The following is a 19,429-nucleotide window of genomic DNA, read 5'->3' as shown; positions in this document are numbered from 1 at the left end:
TTAGAGTTAATATTAGAAAGGATTTCAATGAAAAGCAATGATCTTATAAGGAAACGGATGACGTCTGCAGCATTCGTACCTTTCAGTTCATTAAGATGCACACAATCAACACCTTATCTATCTGGTATTATTTAAAAACTGGGGCATCCTATTCTTTTACACTCAGCCTTGCTTCAGTAAGAATTAAAGGTAAAGACACTCCATGATAATGAATTTTCTAAGACCCTGCAATGTACCACTTAAAATGCTAAAACTTTATTTTTCATTTTACTGTTTTGAGTAGAAATTGTTCTAAATAAATTAGGTGTACCTGTGATTTGAACATAATATAACATTTTCCTTCTGATCCAGCATCATCATTTATCAACCTAAATGACTGCTCTTAAGTAAAATATAATAGTGCTTTCAGCGGTTTTTAGAGAGTTCTTATCCTTACACTAAAAGTCTCTGGACATTTATTCAGATAATATTTCTGTACTTTGAATATATTTTTAGCTCTACCATTTCTACAACACAGTTAACAGTCTTTTTTTTTTTCTTTCTGATTTCAGGTTGTTCTCCTCTGAATAAAGTGGACAAAATACAAGAGGTGGACTAGGCAGCATCTATTGTATCCACTTAGAGGGTTTTATATATTTTTCCCTGGTTCTTGGCTGAGTACTGCATGTAAGAAACATCTGATAAGTCGCACAAATAAATAAAGTAGATGAACACTTCATTATCACCACCAAATAGCATTATTAAACTTTACCTGCAACTTGCTTGTGCCACCTTCAAAAGCTGAATGAAACGATCCACAAGAGGTAAGCAGATGGGTCCAAGGAGCAGCTCAAAGTTCGGCTGCATGAGCTCTGTCAAGCCCTTCATGAAGCTGCTATCACAGCAGTAGACCTTGTTATGTGGAGTTATCATGTAAGGAATAAATGTGTAGTTCCCAGTGCACATCTGTGGAAAGAGGAGGCGCCAGAAGGTGGTGAGCTGGCCTGCAGACTCCACACTGATGTAACCCTAAATCCTACTTTTAAATAATAATCCTGAATGTGAAGGTAAATTTTTAAAAACCTCATTTCCTATTTAATGACCTATGAAAACGGAAATCTCTTCCAATTTCTTTAATTCCTTACTTCAAATAATTAGGACTTACAGATGGTGAAGAAAAAAGTATGGCACAGTTTCTATCAATTGATTAAATATTTATTCACCATTTCTCATGGCTAAGGCAAAATGATATATGCTGTAGGTAAAACAGGGTAGCTTAAAACACAGCCTTTGGCCTTCAGGGAACTTAAACTTTAGTCGGAGAGACACAGCATAAATACATGGAAATGATAAGAGCTAACATTTCAGGGCTGTCCATGTGACAGCAATGTGTGAGTGAGGCCAGAATAAACTGCTCCCCCCCGGGCTGCTCTATCGCGGACGTGGCTCCATTAGTGTCCCAGTTACTAAACCTAGAGACCCTGAAGTTATCCTTGATGCTTCCATTTCCTTCCACAGCCTATCAAAGTCCTGTCTATTCCGCCTCGTATTGGTCCATTTCCCTCCATCTTCTCTGCCAACACTGCAGACCATGCCACCAACATACCTGGACCGAGCCATTGTAATTGGCTTTTAGCTGGGATCTCTGCTTCTCTTCTTGCCCATCGATCTATTTTCTACCCAGCTGTCAAAGTGATCTTTCAACAACCTATATCAGATGACTTCCCTCAGGTGCTTCAAGCCCCCTCATTTGCTCCTGGCACGAAGATAGAACAGGTCACTGTAGCCTACAAGGGCTTGACTATCCAAACACTGCCTCTCTCTCCAGCCTCAGCCTGTGCCACTCTCCACTCACTCAGCACCGCCTTCTGTCCGCTCCCGATGATGCCAAGTGAGGGTGCACTAGTGCAAACAAAAGTGGAGGTGGGAAGTGTAAAGGAGAAACTGAACTGGACACCCCTGAGTAAGCGAGTCGTAACCAGAGCTTAGGGCTCAGGGAAGGAGAAGTGAATAGATAAGGGCTTCAAACTCTATATGCTGGGCAGTGGGAATCATGGAAGGATTCAGAGCAGGAAAGAAAACATAAACAAAGCTGTGCATTTTGACAGTCTGGCCAGAAAACGGAAAGAACTGAAAGAGAAAGAAATGAGATTTAAGGAAACTAGGTGGGAAGCTACAAAGCATGACCAGATTGACCGCAGCAACAGTGGACGTGTGCACTTGACTTCAAGAAGAAAAAATCATGGAGACCAGCCAGCTGATTACAGATATTGAGAGAGATGAAGAGGAAGGCATCAAAGGTGACTCTACAGTTGTAAACGGGGCTCCTTAAAGAAGAGTGGGATCCTTAACAAAAAGCAAGAATTCAGAAGGCGGAACCAGACGTAATTATTTATGAACAGATTACACTCCGGGGCACTTGATAGGTATCAGGTAACGAATTATACACAGAGCCTGACTTCCAGTTAAAATATGAAAAGAACTTCAAGTGGGTGAGATTTGATTTGGGGTGGGTAGGGTGACATGCACACTTTTGAAAGGTTGGGATTTAAGGGGAACAGGACAATGTCCAAAACAGAGTTGGACGTGTGTGATTGGAATGTAGAAGAGTTTAAAGCCAAAATACAGACCTGGTGATTCTTTGGCATGGCTGAATCTGAGGAAATGGGAGAGACCTCTAAGAGAAAAATCCAGAGAGAAAGCAAAAAGCAGGGGGCTGAAAACTAGAATGAGATGGGCGGAAAACTCTATTTATCACCGTTCTAGGGAGTCCAGAAGCGCAGATTATTTGTTCCGTGTCAGAATTACAGAGAACGATGCATCACATCGCTTATCCTTCGAACTAAACAAATGAGGGCAAACATTTATTCACCTTGGCATGTGCCGGGGAATGAATGGCCATACATTCACAACAGCCCACTGAAGGAGGGGATCTTGTCTCCATTTTACAGGTGAGGGTTCAGGTAAGGCTTGGCAAGGTCACACAGCTGGGCTGTGATGTGTCTGGGACTCCAGTCCAGGAACTCCTTCTCCAGAGGTCCTGCCATTATGGCTTCCGGGCTGGGCACCCTCCCGCCTGGGCTTGACCTGACGGCACATCAACCCCTTTGCCTCAGGTCACCTTGCACGGACCCCTGCATGAGCCAAGTTACTGCCTTGTAGCAAACAGATGAGAAGTGTCAAATGCCCTTACGGTTAGGTTTAATTATTTATGAACATGTTATTCTTTGAGGCACTTGTATTTCAGGTAATGAAGCAGAAACTGGACGTGACTTCCATCTAAAGTGCGAGAAGAACCTCCCAAGGTTGACATTTGATTTTTAAATCAAGCACATTAAATTGTTCCTTTTGCAAGTTCTCCTTGATGGACCAATAATTGGAAGACTAGTGGGGAAGAGGAAAAATAAACATATCCTGCTACTAAAATGTTACCAAGATCCCACAGCAGGTCCACCATTTTAATCCTTTTACCCAAGCCACTGTCTAAACAGAAAAGAAAGGCAAGTATATCAAGAGATTGCTTTTCAAAGTTTCTGGAGCTTAAACTATGAGGGAGCTATATAAAAGAGCAACAGAATCAAATACTCTTGTTTTAGATAAGCACTTGGACTCAAAATTACAAAGAAAGGCTCTCAATCTTCTAAGTCACAAAATAAGGACAAACAGATGAGAAGCCAATAAACCAGAAAAGCACTTTTAGAGTTTCTTCTGCTGCTGGATAAAGTTCTGTATCCTCAAAAGCCTTAATACCATGTGTATCTGTGTATAAGACATGAACCAGGACACATTATTACTGAAAGACTGGATATTGGGGGATAATGCATCTGTGTAAAACTAATTCTGTCAGATGTCTGGGTGTGTGTTGAGCAGTAGGCGGGTAAAGAGAGAAAATGAGAGTCATGCAAACAGCAGAGGAAATCAGATTCCTGAAACTGTCTTCAAACCCCATGGGATGACGTTTCAGAATCCTTGTTGAAGGTATTCAGCATGCTAAGGCTTTCCCAAGTTCCTGGCCTCACTGCTCTTTTTGGAGTCTCTTCCCTATGTTTCTAAGGCAGTATTTTTTTTTCAATGTCCCATTGTTTATGGCCAAAAAAAGGGAGAGAGCAGTAAACAGCAGGAGGCACGTGGATGCTTCTAGGCCTGAGCTGAGAGCCAGCCGAGTGAGCATGCAGTGGGGAGAAAGTGTGCACGCGGGGAGTGGGGAGCGGGGAGCAGGGAGCGGGGAGCGGACTTCAGATTGTTTTTTAAAATTAATTAATTAATTAATTTTAACTACTTTATTGGAGTATAATTGCTTTACAATGCTGTGTTAGTTTCTGCTTTACAACAGAGTGAATCAGCTATACATACACATATATCCCCATATCTCCTCCCTCTTGCATCTCCCTCCCACCCTTCGTGTCTTTTAAAAAGATAACAGCTGCTGAGAAAAGCACTTTTTCAAAATGATGAACGCTAATAATAAGGGAACATTTATTTCCCAAGCTGGCTCACGTATAACTTACAAATACCATTACTGCAATTTCTTTTTACAGATTGCTACCAAACCCCGAGTTTGAAATAAATAATAATCCAAAGCAAATAAAAACAATGACTGTGTGATCAAGAAAAGACATTTCAGGTGCAACAACTGTCTTTTATTAATAAGATACTAATTCTAAAATATTTAAACCTACTTCTTGAAAAAGAAAGACCACAGCACAATTCTTTACATTTCAAAATACTAAGGCATGATCATAAAATAACAAGGCTGATCTCTCCGGCCCATGCTTGTTTTCATGGCTATAAAAACACACAGCTCAAAATCTAAATGTGTTCTCTCCGATTACCTTCACTGCTTTTGTTTTAAAAAATAAGTCAATTCTGTTTTTCAATTTTTAAAGGTTACATAAAGGTGGACATAAGCATGTATGGAAAATGAATTAAGCTTCTGGGAAGATATGCTCTCAGCAGTCAAACTTATTGAAATATATGCTCAGAATACTCAACTTTTGAGAAGGACACCCAGCACCGGAAACACAGCAGCTTACTCAAGTCAATGGGTGACTTGTTCATAACGTGCAGTATGGGGTCAACTTATAAACCTGCTTCCCCACACATCCAACCCATCACTGGGCATGATTAGCTCTTCCCTGCCATTCAGGTAAATGCCACCTCCTCTGAAAGACCTTCCATCCCCGCTTGAGGGAAGGGGCACCCACTCTTTGGCACACACGACCTTATGTTAATTTCTAATTTGTCTGTTTGCTTATTTGCTTGACCTTCTCCCCCAGCAAGACTGTGGCACTTCTCAGTTGTTGTCTCCTGAGACAGTTATGAATGGCTTGTCTCTACTTTCAGCCTTCACAGTGAGTCTCTTGTGGCACTAAGCCCAAAGCCTGGCACATAGTCCATGTTCCGTCAACATTTGCTTCACAAAATCTGTTACGCTGAATTGGTGCATGAAGCAGTAATTGTTCATTTCCTGTTGAGATGTGAAGAATGAGTTTATCATGGCAACATTGTTTACGCTGCAATGAGTCTCTGATCTGAACTCTTAAATTTCTTAAATCTTTGTATCTTAAATTTCCAATCTAAGGGAAATTTACCCATTGTACTTTTAATCTTACCCTCATCTTAAATGGAATCATGTGCAGATCTTTATGTAGTATGTTATTTCCACTCTAAGTTTCAGAGATACATTCTTTAAGGTTTTAAATACTGGCTTACCTTCCAAAATGAAAAACCACTGGCATAACAAGGCTGATTTTGGAATATATTATAATTATCTTTCATGCATTAAAAAATTTTTTAATTTATTTTTTATCACTTTTTAACTTTTGTTTAATTCTGTGTGGAGGGTAAGAACTTTGAAGGGTAGTTTCAAAGGTCTTAAAGTGTGGTTTACAAGACTTAGGAACTTGGACTTCCCTGGTGGCGCAGTGGTTAAGAATCTGCCTGCCAATGCAGGGTACACGGGTTTGAGCCCTAGTCCGGGAAGATCCCACATGCCGCGGAGCAACTAAGCCCATGCGCCATAACTACTGAGCCTGTGCTCTAGAGCCCGCAAGCCACAACTACTGATCCCGTGTGCCACAACTACTGAAGCCCGCACACCTAGAGCCCATGCTCCGCAACAGGAGAAGCCATCGCAATAAGAAGCCCGTGCACCACAATGAAGAGAAGCCCCCTCCTTGGGCTTCCCTGGTGGCACAGTGGTTGAGAGTCCGTCTGCCGATGCAGGGGACACGGGTTCGTGCCCCGGTCTGGGAGGATCCCACATGCCGCGAAGCGGCTGGGCCCGTGAGCCATGGCCGCTGAGCCTGCGCATCTGGAGCCTGTGCTCCGCAACGGGAGAGGCCACAACAGTGAGAGGCCCGCGTACCGCAAAAGAAAAAAAAAAAAAGAGTAGCCCCCGCTCGCCACAGCTAGAGAAAGCCCGTGGGCAGCAATGAAGACCCAATGCAGCCAAAAATAAATAAATTTAATTTAAAAAAAATAGAATGTGTGTGATATTATAAAAGAAAAAACAGGACTTAGGAACTTAAGTCAGTACCAATATAAAGATGATAGAGGTATGTATATATCAATATATCGATACAAATCTCCATATGTGTGTGCACATGTGTATATATGTGTGTATATTTATAATTTGTATATATAGTGTATATATACAGTGTATATATAGACATAGAAATCTATATATGTATATATACAGAGAGACGTACATATACATATGTGTGTGTATCAGTGTATGTATATATGCTGCTTTAGTAACACTCATAATTACACAAAACTGAATATAGTATGGAAATTTTTTTCTAAAACATAATTATATATAGAAGAAAACAGGTATCAGTGTCATCTCCCATTAGTATAAAGTTTCACTATAAAGCAATATTTATGTAAAATAATCCATATTTATATTGATATGTTAGAAATTCTAAAGCAGAAACAAAGAAATAGAAATTAATAATTGTGGAAATGGAAAATATACCAGAGATCAGTTCATGGAAAAGAAAAGATAAAAAAGTTTCTGGAAGGGTTAAGTAAAATACTCACAGTATTCTTCTGGCAAATGATTTCCTGAAATATGAGAAAAGAGAAAAGTAAAGCAGAAGTTAATACAAAATTAATTCAACTAATTAATTAAAATATTCTATGTAGAAAAATCTGTATTAACGATTTTATTATTTATTAATTTAGCAATTGGAAATTTAAAATATGAACAGAAGGTGTAGAGTAAGCTTCTGCATCTAAGTTTACAGTCTGATGGAAGAGACAAGAATGCACAAAGGTACCGTCTACGGTTGAAGGAAAACAGCATAAACACATAGAATCCAAAACCCCAATAACCAAAAAATCATTTCTGCAGAGTATGTATGTGCAGAATTATCTTATAGCTACAATCTTTTTGGGAAGAGATTTAAATGAGTTTGCTTTCCCAAAGCACAATCTCACTTATGCCCTGGGAAGAAACATAGCAGCATGCTTGGAACAAAGCTGGAAGTAAATGGTATTGGCTACTTGTCAGAGTGGGCAAATCCACATGTAGACAATAAGAACATCTGACAACAACTCGTCATAAATATTGTTACGTATTGTTCCGTAAGAAGTGAAATGTGATAAATACACTGCAGGCAGTGTCCCTATCTTCTAGGCTGTGAGAAATAAGTGAGATCATGCAAATAACGTGGCTATACCGTGTCTGGTGTATAGAAAGTTCCCAATAAAGCTAGCTAACATATTATTATTCCTAGACTTTAAAATGACTAGAGACGTGGAAGAGACAATCTAGAAGAGCCTGTGGCATAAGGGTTTCACTGAGGTTGGGGAATCATGATTTAGGAAGGAGACATGGGACAGTGTTTTGGAAAAGATGGCATGTATGTTGCCATGGAAACAGGAAATGTAAGGCATTTGTGGAGCCTAAAGGGTGGTCCATCTGGCCAAGAAGAGGAGCCAGCTCAGGGGAGGTAAGAGAGGAGCAGAGGAGGAACACAAGGCCCAGGGGACCAGCTGTCATTCATCCCAGGATCAATATGGGGCAAAAGGGAACCTAGGAAGGCTTTGGCTTGGAGCAGCATGTAAGATTTTTGAATGTTTATGGGTAACAGATAAGGAAACAAAAATCTATAGAGGAAGGAATTGTGAGAGTCATAAAGATGTATATAAAATACTAAAAGAGACCCATCAATACCTCACAACCTTGCTGATGAAAAAAGAACATATACACATTTATAAAGAAACATTACAAGCCTGTATGCGCAGGCATGTATGCACACACATGCTACAACCAGAGAGCTATACTGTAGCAAGGGCTGGGGTTTCTAAGAGGAGGATGTTCCTAGAGTTTGAGGAAGGCTGAAAAGATCTTCAGAGAAGTTGGAACTCAAGAGGAGCCAAGAACATGTCACACCTTCCAAAGGCGAAGCAGGGAGGTGGAGATCCAGGCTAGAGGACTTAGGAGCCACAAAGGCCCATTTAGGGAACAATAAATATTATTACTGGGGGCTAAAGAAAACAGATCATTTCGAGAAGTACAGAAGAGAGAAATAAAGGAGTACTTGGAAAAGATCTTGAATTCAATCATTGGGCTAAAACAAAGTTCATTTTGGCACACACTGATAATATTAGACAGTTATCTGGGGCCTTACTGAAGAGGCCTTGAATGTCAAAATAAAGTACTTTGTTGTGTGGGCATTTGGGCATATGACAGTAAACGTGTTTTTTTTTAGGTGAATGATATACATAAAGAAGTATCAGCACACACAAGGACACTGTAAAAGCAAAGGTTTGGAACAACACGAATGTTCTATCAACTAGAAACTGGCTGAATAAACTATGGTCCCTCCATACGATGGAATGCAATGCAGCTGAACAAAGGATGAGGAAGTTCTCTACAGAGTGATATGGAAAGGTCTCCAAGATATACTGCTAAGTGAACAAAAGCAAAGGACAGAATGGTTGTTACCCTATTCTCCTATTTATGTATATAAAAGGGAGAAAAAGAAAATTCTAATTTGTGTATTTCTAAAAATCTCTCTGGAAGAATATACAAGAAACTATTAACAGTGGTTGCCAATGGAGAGGGGAGCTGGCTGGCTAGGGGACAAGGATGGGAGCATGACTTTTCACTAACATATCCTTTGCACTTATAAATTTTTGTATCAGGTGAATGCATTACCCAAGAAAGAAATAATTAAAAGGTAAACATTGTTAAAGTTTTAAAAATATGAATTAGATAGTGGTATTTAGTATTGGATGGGAAAAAGCATTTAGGTAGCTATTGCCAAAGCTCAGGGATGCCAAAATAAGGACTTGGACAATGGTGGTGCCCTGGGGGATGGAAATTAAGAGACAAATGAGTGATGTTGAGGAAGGTTGAAAGTGGCTTTTCCCACAGTGTTTCACAGGTGGTTAATGCATCTCTCCACCCATCCATACACACACACACACACACACACACACACACACACACACACGGTTCATGAAAAACATAAATAGGAAAATGTTGGATAATCACAAAGCCAGGAACATAGCATGCGGGATTTTCCAAACTTAATTTATGGAGCATCTCTCCAGAGTAGCAAACTACACCCTTTCCTGAGATAGGCATGTCCTTCTCTCATCCCTCTAAGTAAAAAAACAAAAGAACAAACAAACAAACAAAACACACCCTTATCTTCATCCTGTACCACACAGCATGCTCTGCGAATAGCATAAGAAACCTGTTCTCTGTGAAGCAGGCCTTGACTGCCTTCAATGACACCTAACCTCCTAACAGAAACAGGTGATGTCCTTATTTTTGCCCTCATGACCCCTCATACGAACCTCTATGAAGCACTGCATGTACGACATTGCAAACATTGCTTCGTACAATTCTCCTATCCTACATCATGAGTTCCTTGGATGCAAGAGCCTTGTTTAGTTCATATTTGTATCCCCACTGATTGCCTAGCAGATTGCAGGGCATATAGTTGGTGCTCAATAAAAGGATGAACACATTAATTAGTTAATGAATGTATAAAATACTGGACTATGAATTAGGATAGATACGCGTAAGTCTTGGCTCTGCTCCTGAGTGGCCACGTGCCATTTCACCTCTCTCTAATATAACACACAAAGAATTGGATTGAGTGATCGCTGGTCCCTTCCAACTCTGTATTCTATCATTTACTTTTAGCTAAAGGCCTATCAGAGTCAGCACTGTCCTTGTGCCAGTGGAAGGAGAGATGTCCTCATGCCCAGCACAGGAGCTACTCTACCATGATTTCTGTTTGGTGCATCGGGCACAGAAATGGAGGTGGTGATGAAGGGAGCTGTGGTGAGGGCTGAGTGTGCTGAAGCCTCCCCTCTGCTTGGCACCATAGGAAATAACCACAGCTGCTACTGGCCTACAGCCAACACGTTATGTCTTCCTGAAGAATTGCTCACTGAAGTAATAACCCTCTTACGTGTCTTCTTTGCTTTCATTTCAGGTAATGCGTGCATTATAACAAATTCTAAAACTATATTAAATCACCCCTATAGCAATCTACTGAATTCTTATGAACGCTTGCTCATGTTTTATAGAAGCTAAATGGATACAAATGGCTCTCTTGAAGGAGAGTTTACTTACAGCTTACGATGCAACCTTAAGGGAGGTATCAACTATAAAGAAAGAAAGGTACTATTTGTGCATTTTAACTCAGTACAAATAAATAGCAAACAAGACCTCAAAAGGTATCTAACTACTGAGGTAGAATAGTGAATGTTTAATTTGTGCTAAATCTACTGAAGGAAAAAAAAGGACGAAGGGAATAAATTTAAGAGGCAGCTGCAATATTTCACATCACTTCATGGAAACTTTTCACCTAAAGTGCCTAGAAATGAAAAAAATAAAAGTCAACATAAATTCCAGTCTCTTACCAGTGAAATGTTTCTGAAAATGCATTACCCCACTACAACTTTGTTCTTGCCTAAAGTCTTTAGGAGGCTTTTGATCAGTGCACTCACTGGCTGTAACAAAAACATCCTCAAATGTTTTTTCAGTACTCCAGGACCCTTTGATAACCAACCCCAGAAGCAAGACAAATGAGACAATTTAGCCTAGGTCTCATTCCAAGGGAAGACAAAGACAACTTTTGAGAGCTATTTGGGACAATGTAACATTGAAGAGGTCATTGTAAGGATAAACAAATGGAGAGTCCCCCAAATTGGAAAGTTTCTGTAACTAACATTTAGGTAATTACAGCCAGAAGTAGGAAGTGGGAACAGCTGGTGTGAGGTTGCCAAGTCAAATGGACTCAGGGTGGAAGAAACAGAGTTAGCAACCAGGATCTGTTTCCTGAAAGAAAAGAAAGGAGAGGGCTGGGAGTTCTTGGCCAGGAAAAAAGACCATGGCTCCCCTGCTGGTGACCTTCTAGGTCTTCTCTTCTGATAGATCCTTCTGTCCCAGTGGAACGTGGCTAGTTTTCTACTAAAGTTAGGAAAAAAGGAATCCTTTTTGTACTCCCCACCTCCATCCTCTTACCTGATTTCAATGCTTCAAAGCTAAACAAAGAAATATCAGATGGGCTGCTGTGAACACCATGGGCCTCACTGAGAAGGTGGGACTCATCTTTACCCTTCCACATGCTGAGCGGGCTTAGAAAGAACACGCCAACACAGGTGTCACAGAACTGGCCCATCTTTAAAGTTAGGGAACTAAGTAGACTTGTGCTTACATGTTATGCTTACATAAATCGAGTTAAAAAAAAAAAATCTAACAACAACCTGGAAAATCATATTTTTAACGGACATATGAAATCTGTGGACAGACTTAGAGGGAAATGTACCTGATGACAAGTCCAAGAATATGGGGCTTGTCCTGCTCTGACACTTATTAACTGTGTGTGCCTCTAAGTCATTGCATCCCTGTGGATTTAGTTCTCATCTGTAAAGAAAGCATCTTCTATCTGTTCAATCTACACAGTAACTTGTCTATCTCATTGGGTCATTTTGAAAGACCAAATGTTTTGAAAGACCAATGTTTTGAAAGACCAAAGTTTATGAGAGACCTTCAAGTGTTTTAAAGCCATAGGCAATATGAGGTATTAATACTATCAAAGCAGACAACCCCAACTCAATTCCCACCGTTATCAGATACAGAGGCATCTTGTACCTGTGTTGTTCATGATCATGGGGAAGAACACATCATGATCATGGGTAAGACATATGAGCAACTGTCAATAAAAACAACCTGTACCAAAAATCAGGTTAAATTATACCCAGGCTGGAAAGTAATCCTAAAAGAAATTCTAGACTTTCTTCTCCTCCTCTATCACTTTTGTTTCAAGTTAAAAAAAATTTATCTTGGTGGGAGAACTCTACTGTAAGTAGATACATATCTTCAAACAGCTGAGATGCTGAAGAGTGACATTTTATACGTTCAGCATTTGAAAGAGCTTCTTAACGCAAACTTCTTATAATGTGTTGTTATTATTTAAAATCAACTTCCTCTTTTTTGTTATCAGCTGTTTCTTTCAGCAATGCCTAATTGGACCATATTATTCAAGTACAAGTATTTCTCAAAAAACAAACTGTATTGTTGCAAAGTTAAAACATAATGAATTTCGGCACAGTAAATTACATTTTACACATAGATTTCAGTAAAAATTTGAAGGATGCATTCTAAAAGGACTCAAATAGGATGATGGGTTGCAGTGCCACAAAGATCAACTTCCACAGAAAGAATCAATTATTTATAATGAACAAAAGGGAACAGAATCCAGCAAGCCTTGCCCCATTTGGGTGGGGGTTAGGAGGCTTTCAGACTCACGCCTTCTGTGTGCAGAGGTATTCCTTCTTGCTTTTTAAGGTATTCGAACTCATGGTCCTGTAATGAAAGTCTCTACAAATGAAGAGAATACCTGGTGCCACCCCAGAGATATGATGTCATCTTCCATTCACTAAGTAGCATAGATTCCCTTCTCCCTTTGACAAAATGAAAATAAGATGCTAGAAACAATGGGATGGGGGAGGGTAAAGGAGGAATTAGGAAGGAAAGCAAGGGCATACTTTATCCAGTATACATATAATTCCTTTGAAGATGTAATATTGCTAATTGACATCAAAGAAAACTGGATTTTCTAGTCTCAAGCCCTTTCCCCAACCTCAGGGATTCAACGACTGGAAATCAATTCCTGCTAAAGAAATAATTCATCTAGTCTGTCAGTTCAAGATCTTGAGAGAAAATCTTGATACAGCAGTGCTCACAGGTATTTCTTAGCTGTTCCTCCCCAAAATTCTCTTTTTCTTCCCCCAATTTGACATGGAATTATTATAGCTCAGGTGAAAGTTAGATAATTTCTGGAATAAGTAAAACAAAAGAACAAGACTGTTTTTTTCTCTCAACAGAAAAAAAAATCTTTCCATGAAATATTAAAAAGTGTATGTGGGGGCTTCCCTGGTGGCGCAGTGGTTGAGAGTCTGCCTGCCGATGCAGGGGACACGGGTTCGTGCCCCAGTCCGGGAAGATCCCACATGCCGCAGAGCAGCTGGGCTGGGCCCGTGAGCCATGGCCTCTGAGCCTGCGTGGACGGAGTCTGTGCTCTGCAGCGGGTGAGGCCACAACAGTGAGAGGCCCGCGTACCGCTTAAAAAAAAAAAAAAAAAAAAAAAAAAAGGGTATGTGATGGCTAAGTTGAACAGGGGAGATACAGAATGCCACGGTTTACAAATCAACGGTTAGTTATCAAGTAAGCAAGACACTTCTGAAAATGTCCAGGAGCAGCGCTGTTATATGGGGCAGGGCCAATGTTCACAAATCGTTAGACTATTTTATAGGATCACATTCTCAAATGACTTTTTTCCCTAATACTTACTGTGTACTTTGTACCACTAAGTTAAGTGCTATTTTAGAGTGCTGAAAAGAATGCAGTAAAAATTCATTATTAAACTAAAGAATCATAAACCTTTGGGAAAATAACAAATTTTAATTTCATACGCAATTCAATCTAAAACTAAACTCATCTTAGTTACTTATCTTGGTAAGGGAGATAAAACTTTAAGAAAAGGAAGCAGTGGTGTAAGACGAAAAAAAAAGTTTCATAGGTTTAAGAACACTCTAGAATCTGAGGAAATTTGCCAAATACATGTAAAAATTTAACTTAAGTCCAAGGTATTTATAACAAAAATTACCTTGATCACCTCACCAATTTACTAGAAACTGGTATAATCATCAAATTTTACAACATGGACATCACTGCCTGCTCTTTGCAAAACTATAACCATTTGCTTCAGGTGGAAATGAATGATTACCAGAAAAACAGACAATGTCCAATTTCTCATATATAAGCACTAAAGGAGATTGGGTCTCTCTGTATCTACAGATATACATCATGGGTCTAGGTACCATGGAACTGTTTGAATGAGCAACTATGGTAGTTCTCAAGGTTCATCCATGTTGTAGCATGTGTCAGAATTTCCTTCCTTTTTAAGGCTGAATAATGTTCCATTGTATGCGTATACCACATTTTGTTTTATCCATTCATCCACTGATGGACATTTAAGTTGCTTCCATCTTTTGGCTATTGTAAGTAATGCTGTTATGAACATGGCTGTACAAATATCTCGTGTAGGTACTATATTCAGTGAGATCGTGAAGGATTAAGCATGTAGATAGACTGCTGTAGAGAACAGTTTATGAAAGCAAATCCCATCTGAAAAGTAACTTTTCAAGCAATGGTTACAGAGACTTCCCTGGTGGCGCAGTGGGTAAGAATCTGCCTGCCAATGCAGGGGACACGGGCTTGATCCCTGGTCCGGGAAGATCCCACATGCCGCAGAGCAGCTTAGCCCGTGCGCCTCAACTACTGAAGCCCGCATGCCTAGAGCCCATGCTCTGCAATAAGAGAAGCCACCACAATAAGAAGCTCGCGCACTGCAATGAAGAGTAGCCCCTGCTCACTGCTGCAACTAGAGAAAGCCCACGTGCAGCAACAAAGACCCAACGCAGCGAAAATAAATAAATAAATAAAAGATCCCTGGACCAATTTAAAAAAAAAAAAAAGCAATGGTTACAGAGAAAAATACAACTAAATTTCTTGAATAAGGAATAATCTCACATAATCATTAAGCTTCAACACAAGCTGTGTCACCACTAACTGATGTGTATATCAATCTCTAGACAAAGATTTATTCTGCAATGGATAAAATGGGAATAAAGCCTATCCTAGTGCAGAAAGAAAGATCCAAATGCATGTGAGGCTTTCTAACCACAGCTAGAACATTAGAAAAAAGAAACTAAAAAAATATTTTGAGATTCAAATGCCCAAAATAGATGTAAATTATCCTGATGGCTATAGGAAATAACAGAGTATAACAACTTTTTCGTTAAAAAAGGTTAATTATGAAATATTTCAAGTATATAAAAATATAAAACTTAATCATACACTCCTTTAGCACAGCAAAGAAAACCACCAACAAAACAAAAAGGCAACCTACTAAATGGGAGAAGATAATTGCAAATGATATATCTAATAAGGGATTAATATCCAAAATACATAAAGAACTCATACAACTCAATATTAAAAAAACCTGATTAAAAAATGGGCAGAAGATCTGAAATAGACATTTTTGAAAAGAAGACATACAGATAGTCAACAAGCACATAAAAAGATGCTCAACATCACTAATCATCAGGTAAATGCAAATCAAAACTACAATGAGATATCACCTCAGACCTGTCAGAATGGCCATCATCAAAAGACAACAAAGTGGGGCTTCCCTGATGGCGCAGTGGTTGAGAGTCCGCCTGCCGATGCAGGGGACATGGGTTCGTGCCCTGGTCCGGGAAGATCCCACGTGCCACGGAGTGGCTGGGCCCGTGAGCCGTGGCCGCTGAGCCTGCGCGTCCCAAGCCTGTGGTCCGCAATGGGAGAGGCCACAACAGTGAGAGGCCCGCATACCGCAAAATAAATAAATAAATAAATAAAATTAAAAAAAAAAAAAAAAGACAACAAAGTGTTGGCAAGGATGTGGAGAAAAAGGAACCCTCATTCACCGTTGGCAGGAATGTAAATTGGTGTAGCTTCTGTGGAAACAGTATAGAGGTTCCTCAAAAGAACTACCATATGATCCAGCAATTCCACTTCCAGGTGCTTATCTGAAGAAAATGAAAACTAATTTGAAGAGATATATGCACCCCCAAGTTCAATGCAGCTTTATTTCCAATAGCCAAGATACAGAAACAAGATACAGAATCTAAATGTCAATAGATGAACAGATAAAGAAGATGCGGTACATACATATGTTTATATATGTACAATGGAATACTACTCGCCATAAAAAGAATGAAATTGTGCCACTTGCAACAACATGGATGGAGCTAGAGAATATTTATGCTGAGTGCAATAAGTCATACAGAGAAAGACAAGTACCATATGATTTCATTTATGGGCAGAATTAAAAAACAAAACAGGCAAACAAACAAGACAAAACAGAAACAGACTGATAGATACAGACAACAAACTGATGGTTGCCAGAGGAGAGGGGCGTGTGAAGATGGGGAAAATAGGTAAAGGGGATTAAGCGGTAGAAACTTCCAGTTATAAAATAAATAAGTCATGGGGATGTAGTATACAGCATAGGGAATACAGTCAATAACACTGTAATGTACTCTGTATAATGACAGATGGTAGCTAGACTTATGGTGATCATTACTATGCTGCACACCTGAAATTAATACAGTATTGTAAGTTAATTATACTTCAATTTTAAAAATTTAAAATAAAACTTTTTCACACACCAATGCATGTACCACCTAGTCTTAGAAATATAATATTACATATATAGTTGAAGACTCCTGTCATCCCCTCTCAACTCTATTCCACTCCTATCCTTCAAAGAGGTAACTATTCTTAATTTATTTATAATTCCCATACATACTTCTATCCTTTTATAATATAAATGTATAAAAAAATTGTCCTGCACGTCATTACATTTTGTATAGATGGCACCATACTGTACACAAGCTTCTATAATTTTTTTTCCCACAACACTCTTTATGAGATATATTGATAGTGGTACAGAAAGCTCTAGTTAATTCATTTTAAGTGCTCTATAAGATTCCATTAAATGACTGTACGAGAAAGTAGTTATTCATTCTTCTGTTGATAGATATTTACCAATTCCTCTGGGGGAGAGGTTATTACAAACAATGTTAACATAAACATTCTTGATTATATCTCCTTATGCATGCTAAAGATTTTTTTTTACAGTATACATCTAGAGACAGAACTGCTGACTCTTGGTGATTCGTTCATTTGATATTATAAGCTATTGCCAAATTGATCTTCAAAAGGTAGTGCCAACATACTCTCCCACCAGCAATGCATACGTTTTCCACTCTCCACAGCCTTGCCATTGGTATAATAAGGGCTTTTAATTGTTGGCTTTTAAGTGGTATTTCCTTGTTTTGTTTTGCTTTGTTTTTATATGAAACATTATTTAATGTGAGTGGGGAGTAGCCTAGAAAAAACAGAGGGAGCTAAACAAGGGAAAAGGGGGAAGAATCACAAGAATTAGAGCTGAGAGCAGTTGTTGTAAAGGAATTTCTGATGATAGAAGAAACGGTTCATTAAAACAACTTCCTCACTCTACACAACAGCCATTCATTTCTCCCAAGCCCTTTCTGATGACAGACGCATTCTGTGTATTGGCCCAACAACTTACTGGCCAATGGTGTCCAGATGTACTGTCCCGTTTACTGAGAGACTCCAAGGGAAGATCTGATAATTTCTCTGATGCACAAAATAAATCAGAAAACAACTGTTCCCAGCAATTTCTTATTTTCAAGCAAATGTAAATCTCAGCATTAAGAGTCTCATTAATAGGCACGTAAGAAGTTTTCATGATACTTATTAGAGAAAATTGTGAAAATTGTTATTACAATGCTAAGGAAAAAAAAGAATATCTATCAACTTCCCTTTCTCAAAGTGCAACGATGATCTTTTTTTTGGAAGAAAATTAAATATTTCTTGCTACAATAAGAGAGTACTTGTAATTTAAAATGACTACGAATCCTATTGCAAGTTCATGATTTGCTTAGATTCTAAATATGCTTTCATATGAAAACTCAGACATAGATTTTAAGTACTTATATGGTTCCTAACAATTATTTTTCAGAAGCTTAAACTTAAAAAAAATTTTTCCTATGATTTCTTCCTAAGAATTTGCCGCCAAAGAGAAACTGTTCTCTTCAACAAAAAGCAGTAGATGAAAATAAAACTGGTGCAGCTGTACTTTCTAGATGCCCAAAGAATCAACCTAAGTGAAGCTAGGTATGTGATAAGACTAACATTCTCATTCTGTCTTTGCCCTGTGAAAATAGGGAGATGCTTCGTTTTTATTTGGTTAATCCATCCATAATATATTATTTATAAATATCTCTTTTTCTGCCTTATTTCACAGCAGTTTTCCTTTCTGTTGGTAGATGGCAGGGATAACAGTTACACCTATAACTACCTGCAACAGAAATAAATTTTAAAAATTAAAAATACACACACACACACCCACACACACAGACTTTCCTCAGTAGCAGAACCCGAGGAACTTCCATTGCTCAGAGACTGAAAAAAAAACACTTTCTACCCCAGAACTTTGTCCTCTGCAACCAGATACCTATTTGGGCCAGGAACAAACTAAATAAGAAAATGGCAAAAGCTTAGGGAATACAGTCAATAACATACAGTCAGTGGAAGGAGGAAGACAAAAGAAGGGATGGATGTTGCATGGAACAACTCAGGACGTATGCTTGATGGGTTTTTCTAAATGAACACACTTAGCAAGAATGTCTGATATCCTTCTAACTAAAAGTAACTGCAACCAAGTTTAGCGGTTAAGGGGAACAGGTCTTGGAGTCAGGCAGACATGGTCCCAAATTTTCCATATCACCTTGGGCAAATGATTGAATTTGTTAGAGTCTCAGTTTGAAATCTTATAATTTGGTGATAGAATATATACCCCAGGGACTTCCCTGGTGGCGCAATGGTTAAGAATCTTCCTGCCAATGCAGGGGACACAGGTTTGACCCCTGGTCCAGGAAGATCCCCCATGCTGCGGAGCAACTAAGCCCATGTGCCACAACTACTGAGCCCGTGCTCTAGAGCCTACGAGCCACAATTACTGAAGCCTGCGCGCCCAGAGCCCATGCTCTGCAACAAGAGAAGCCAACATAGTGAGAAGTCCGTGCACCGCAACAAAGAGTAGCCCCTGCTCACCACAACTAGAGAAAGCCCGCATGCAGCAACGAGGACCCAACGCAGCCATAAATAAATAAATTTAGTTTTTTTAAAAAAAGATTATATACCTCACAGGGATGTTTTAAGAATTAAATGTGAATATGTAAATGAGTAAAGCACTTAGTACCTAGCACATAGTAAGAGCTCAATAACAAGCAGCGATTATGTACAAGAATGAGTATACTTTAGATAGACAAGCCTCTT

General features: G+C 39.2%; 1 protein-coding gene across 2 annotated transcripts in view; it reads right to left on the bottom strand.

Moving 5' to 3' along the window:
* Positions 1 to 19,429, bottom strand: part of MAP3K5 (mitogen-activated protein kinase kinase kinase 5) — a 224,254-nt gene that overhangs the window by 136,440 nt on the left and 68,385 nt on the right. For both annotated transcript variants that reach the window (XM_032651201.1, XM_032651202.1), the window contains exons 3-4: positions 7,024 to 7,047; positions 752 to 945 (exon numbers count right to left, since the gene is read on the bottom strand). In XM_032651201.1, the coding sequence (XP_032507092.1) occupies positions 752 to 945; positions 7,024 to 7,047 (218 nt within the window). The remainder of the gene's footprint in view (positions 1 to 751; positions 946 to 7,023; positions 7,048 to 19,429) is intronic.

Source organism: Phocoena sinus, chromosome 12 (genome assembly GCF_008692025.1).
Source record: "Phocoena sinus isolate mPhoSin1 chromosome 12, mPhoSin1.pri, whole genome shotgun sequence".
NCBI classification, from domain to species: domain Eukaryota; kingdom Metazoa; phylum Chordata; class Mammalia; order Artiodactyla; family Phocoenidae; genus Phocoena; species Phocoena sinus.
This window is presented reverse-complemented; position numbering and strand designations above follow the sequence as displayed.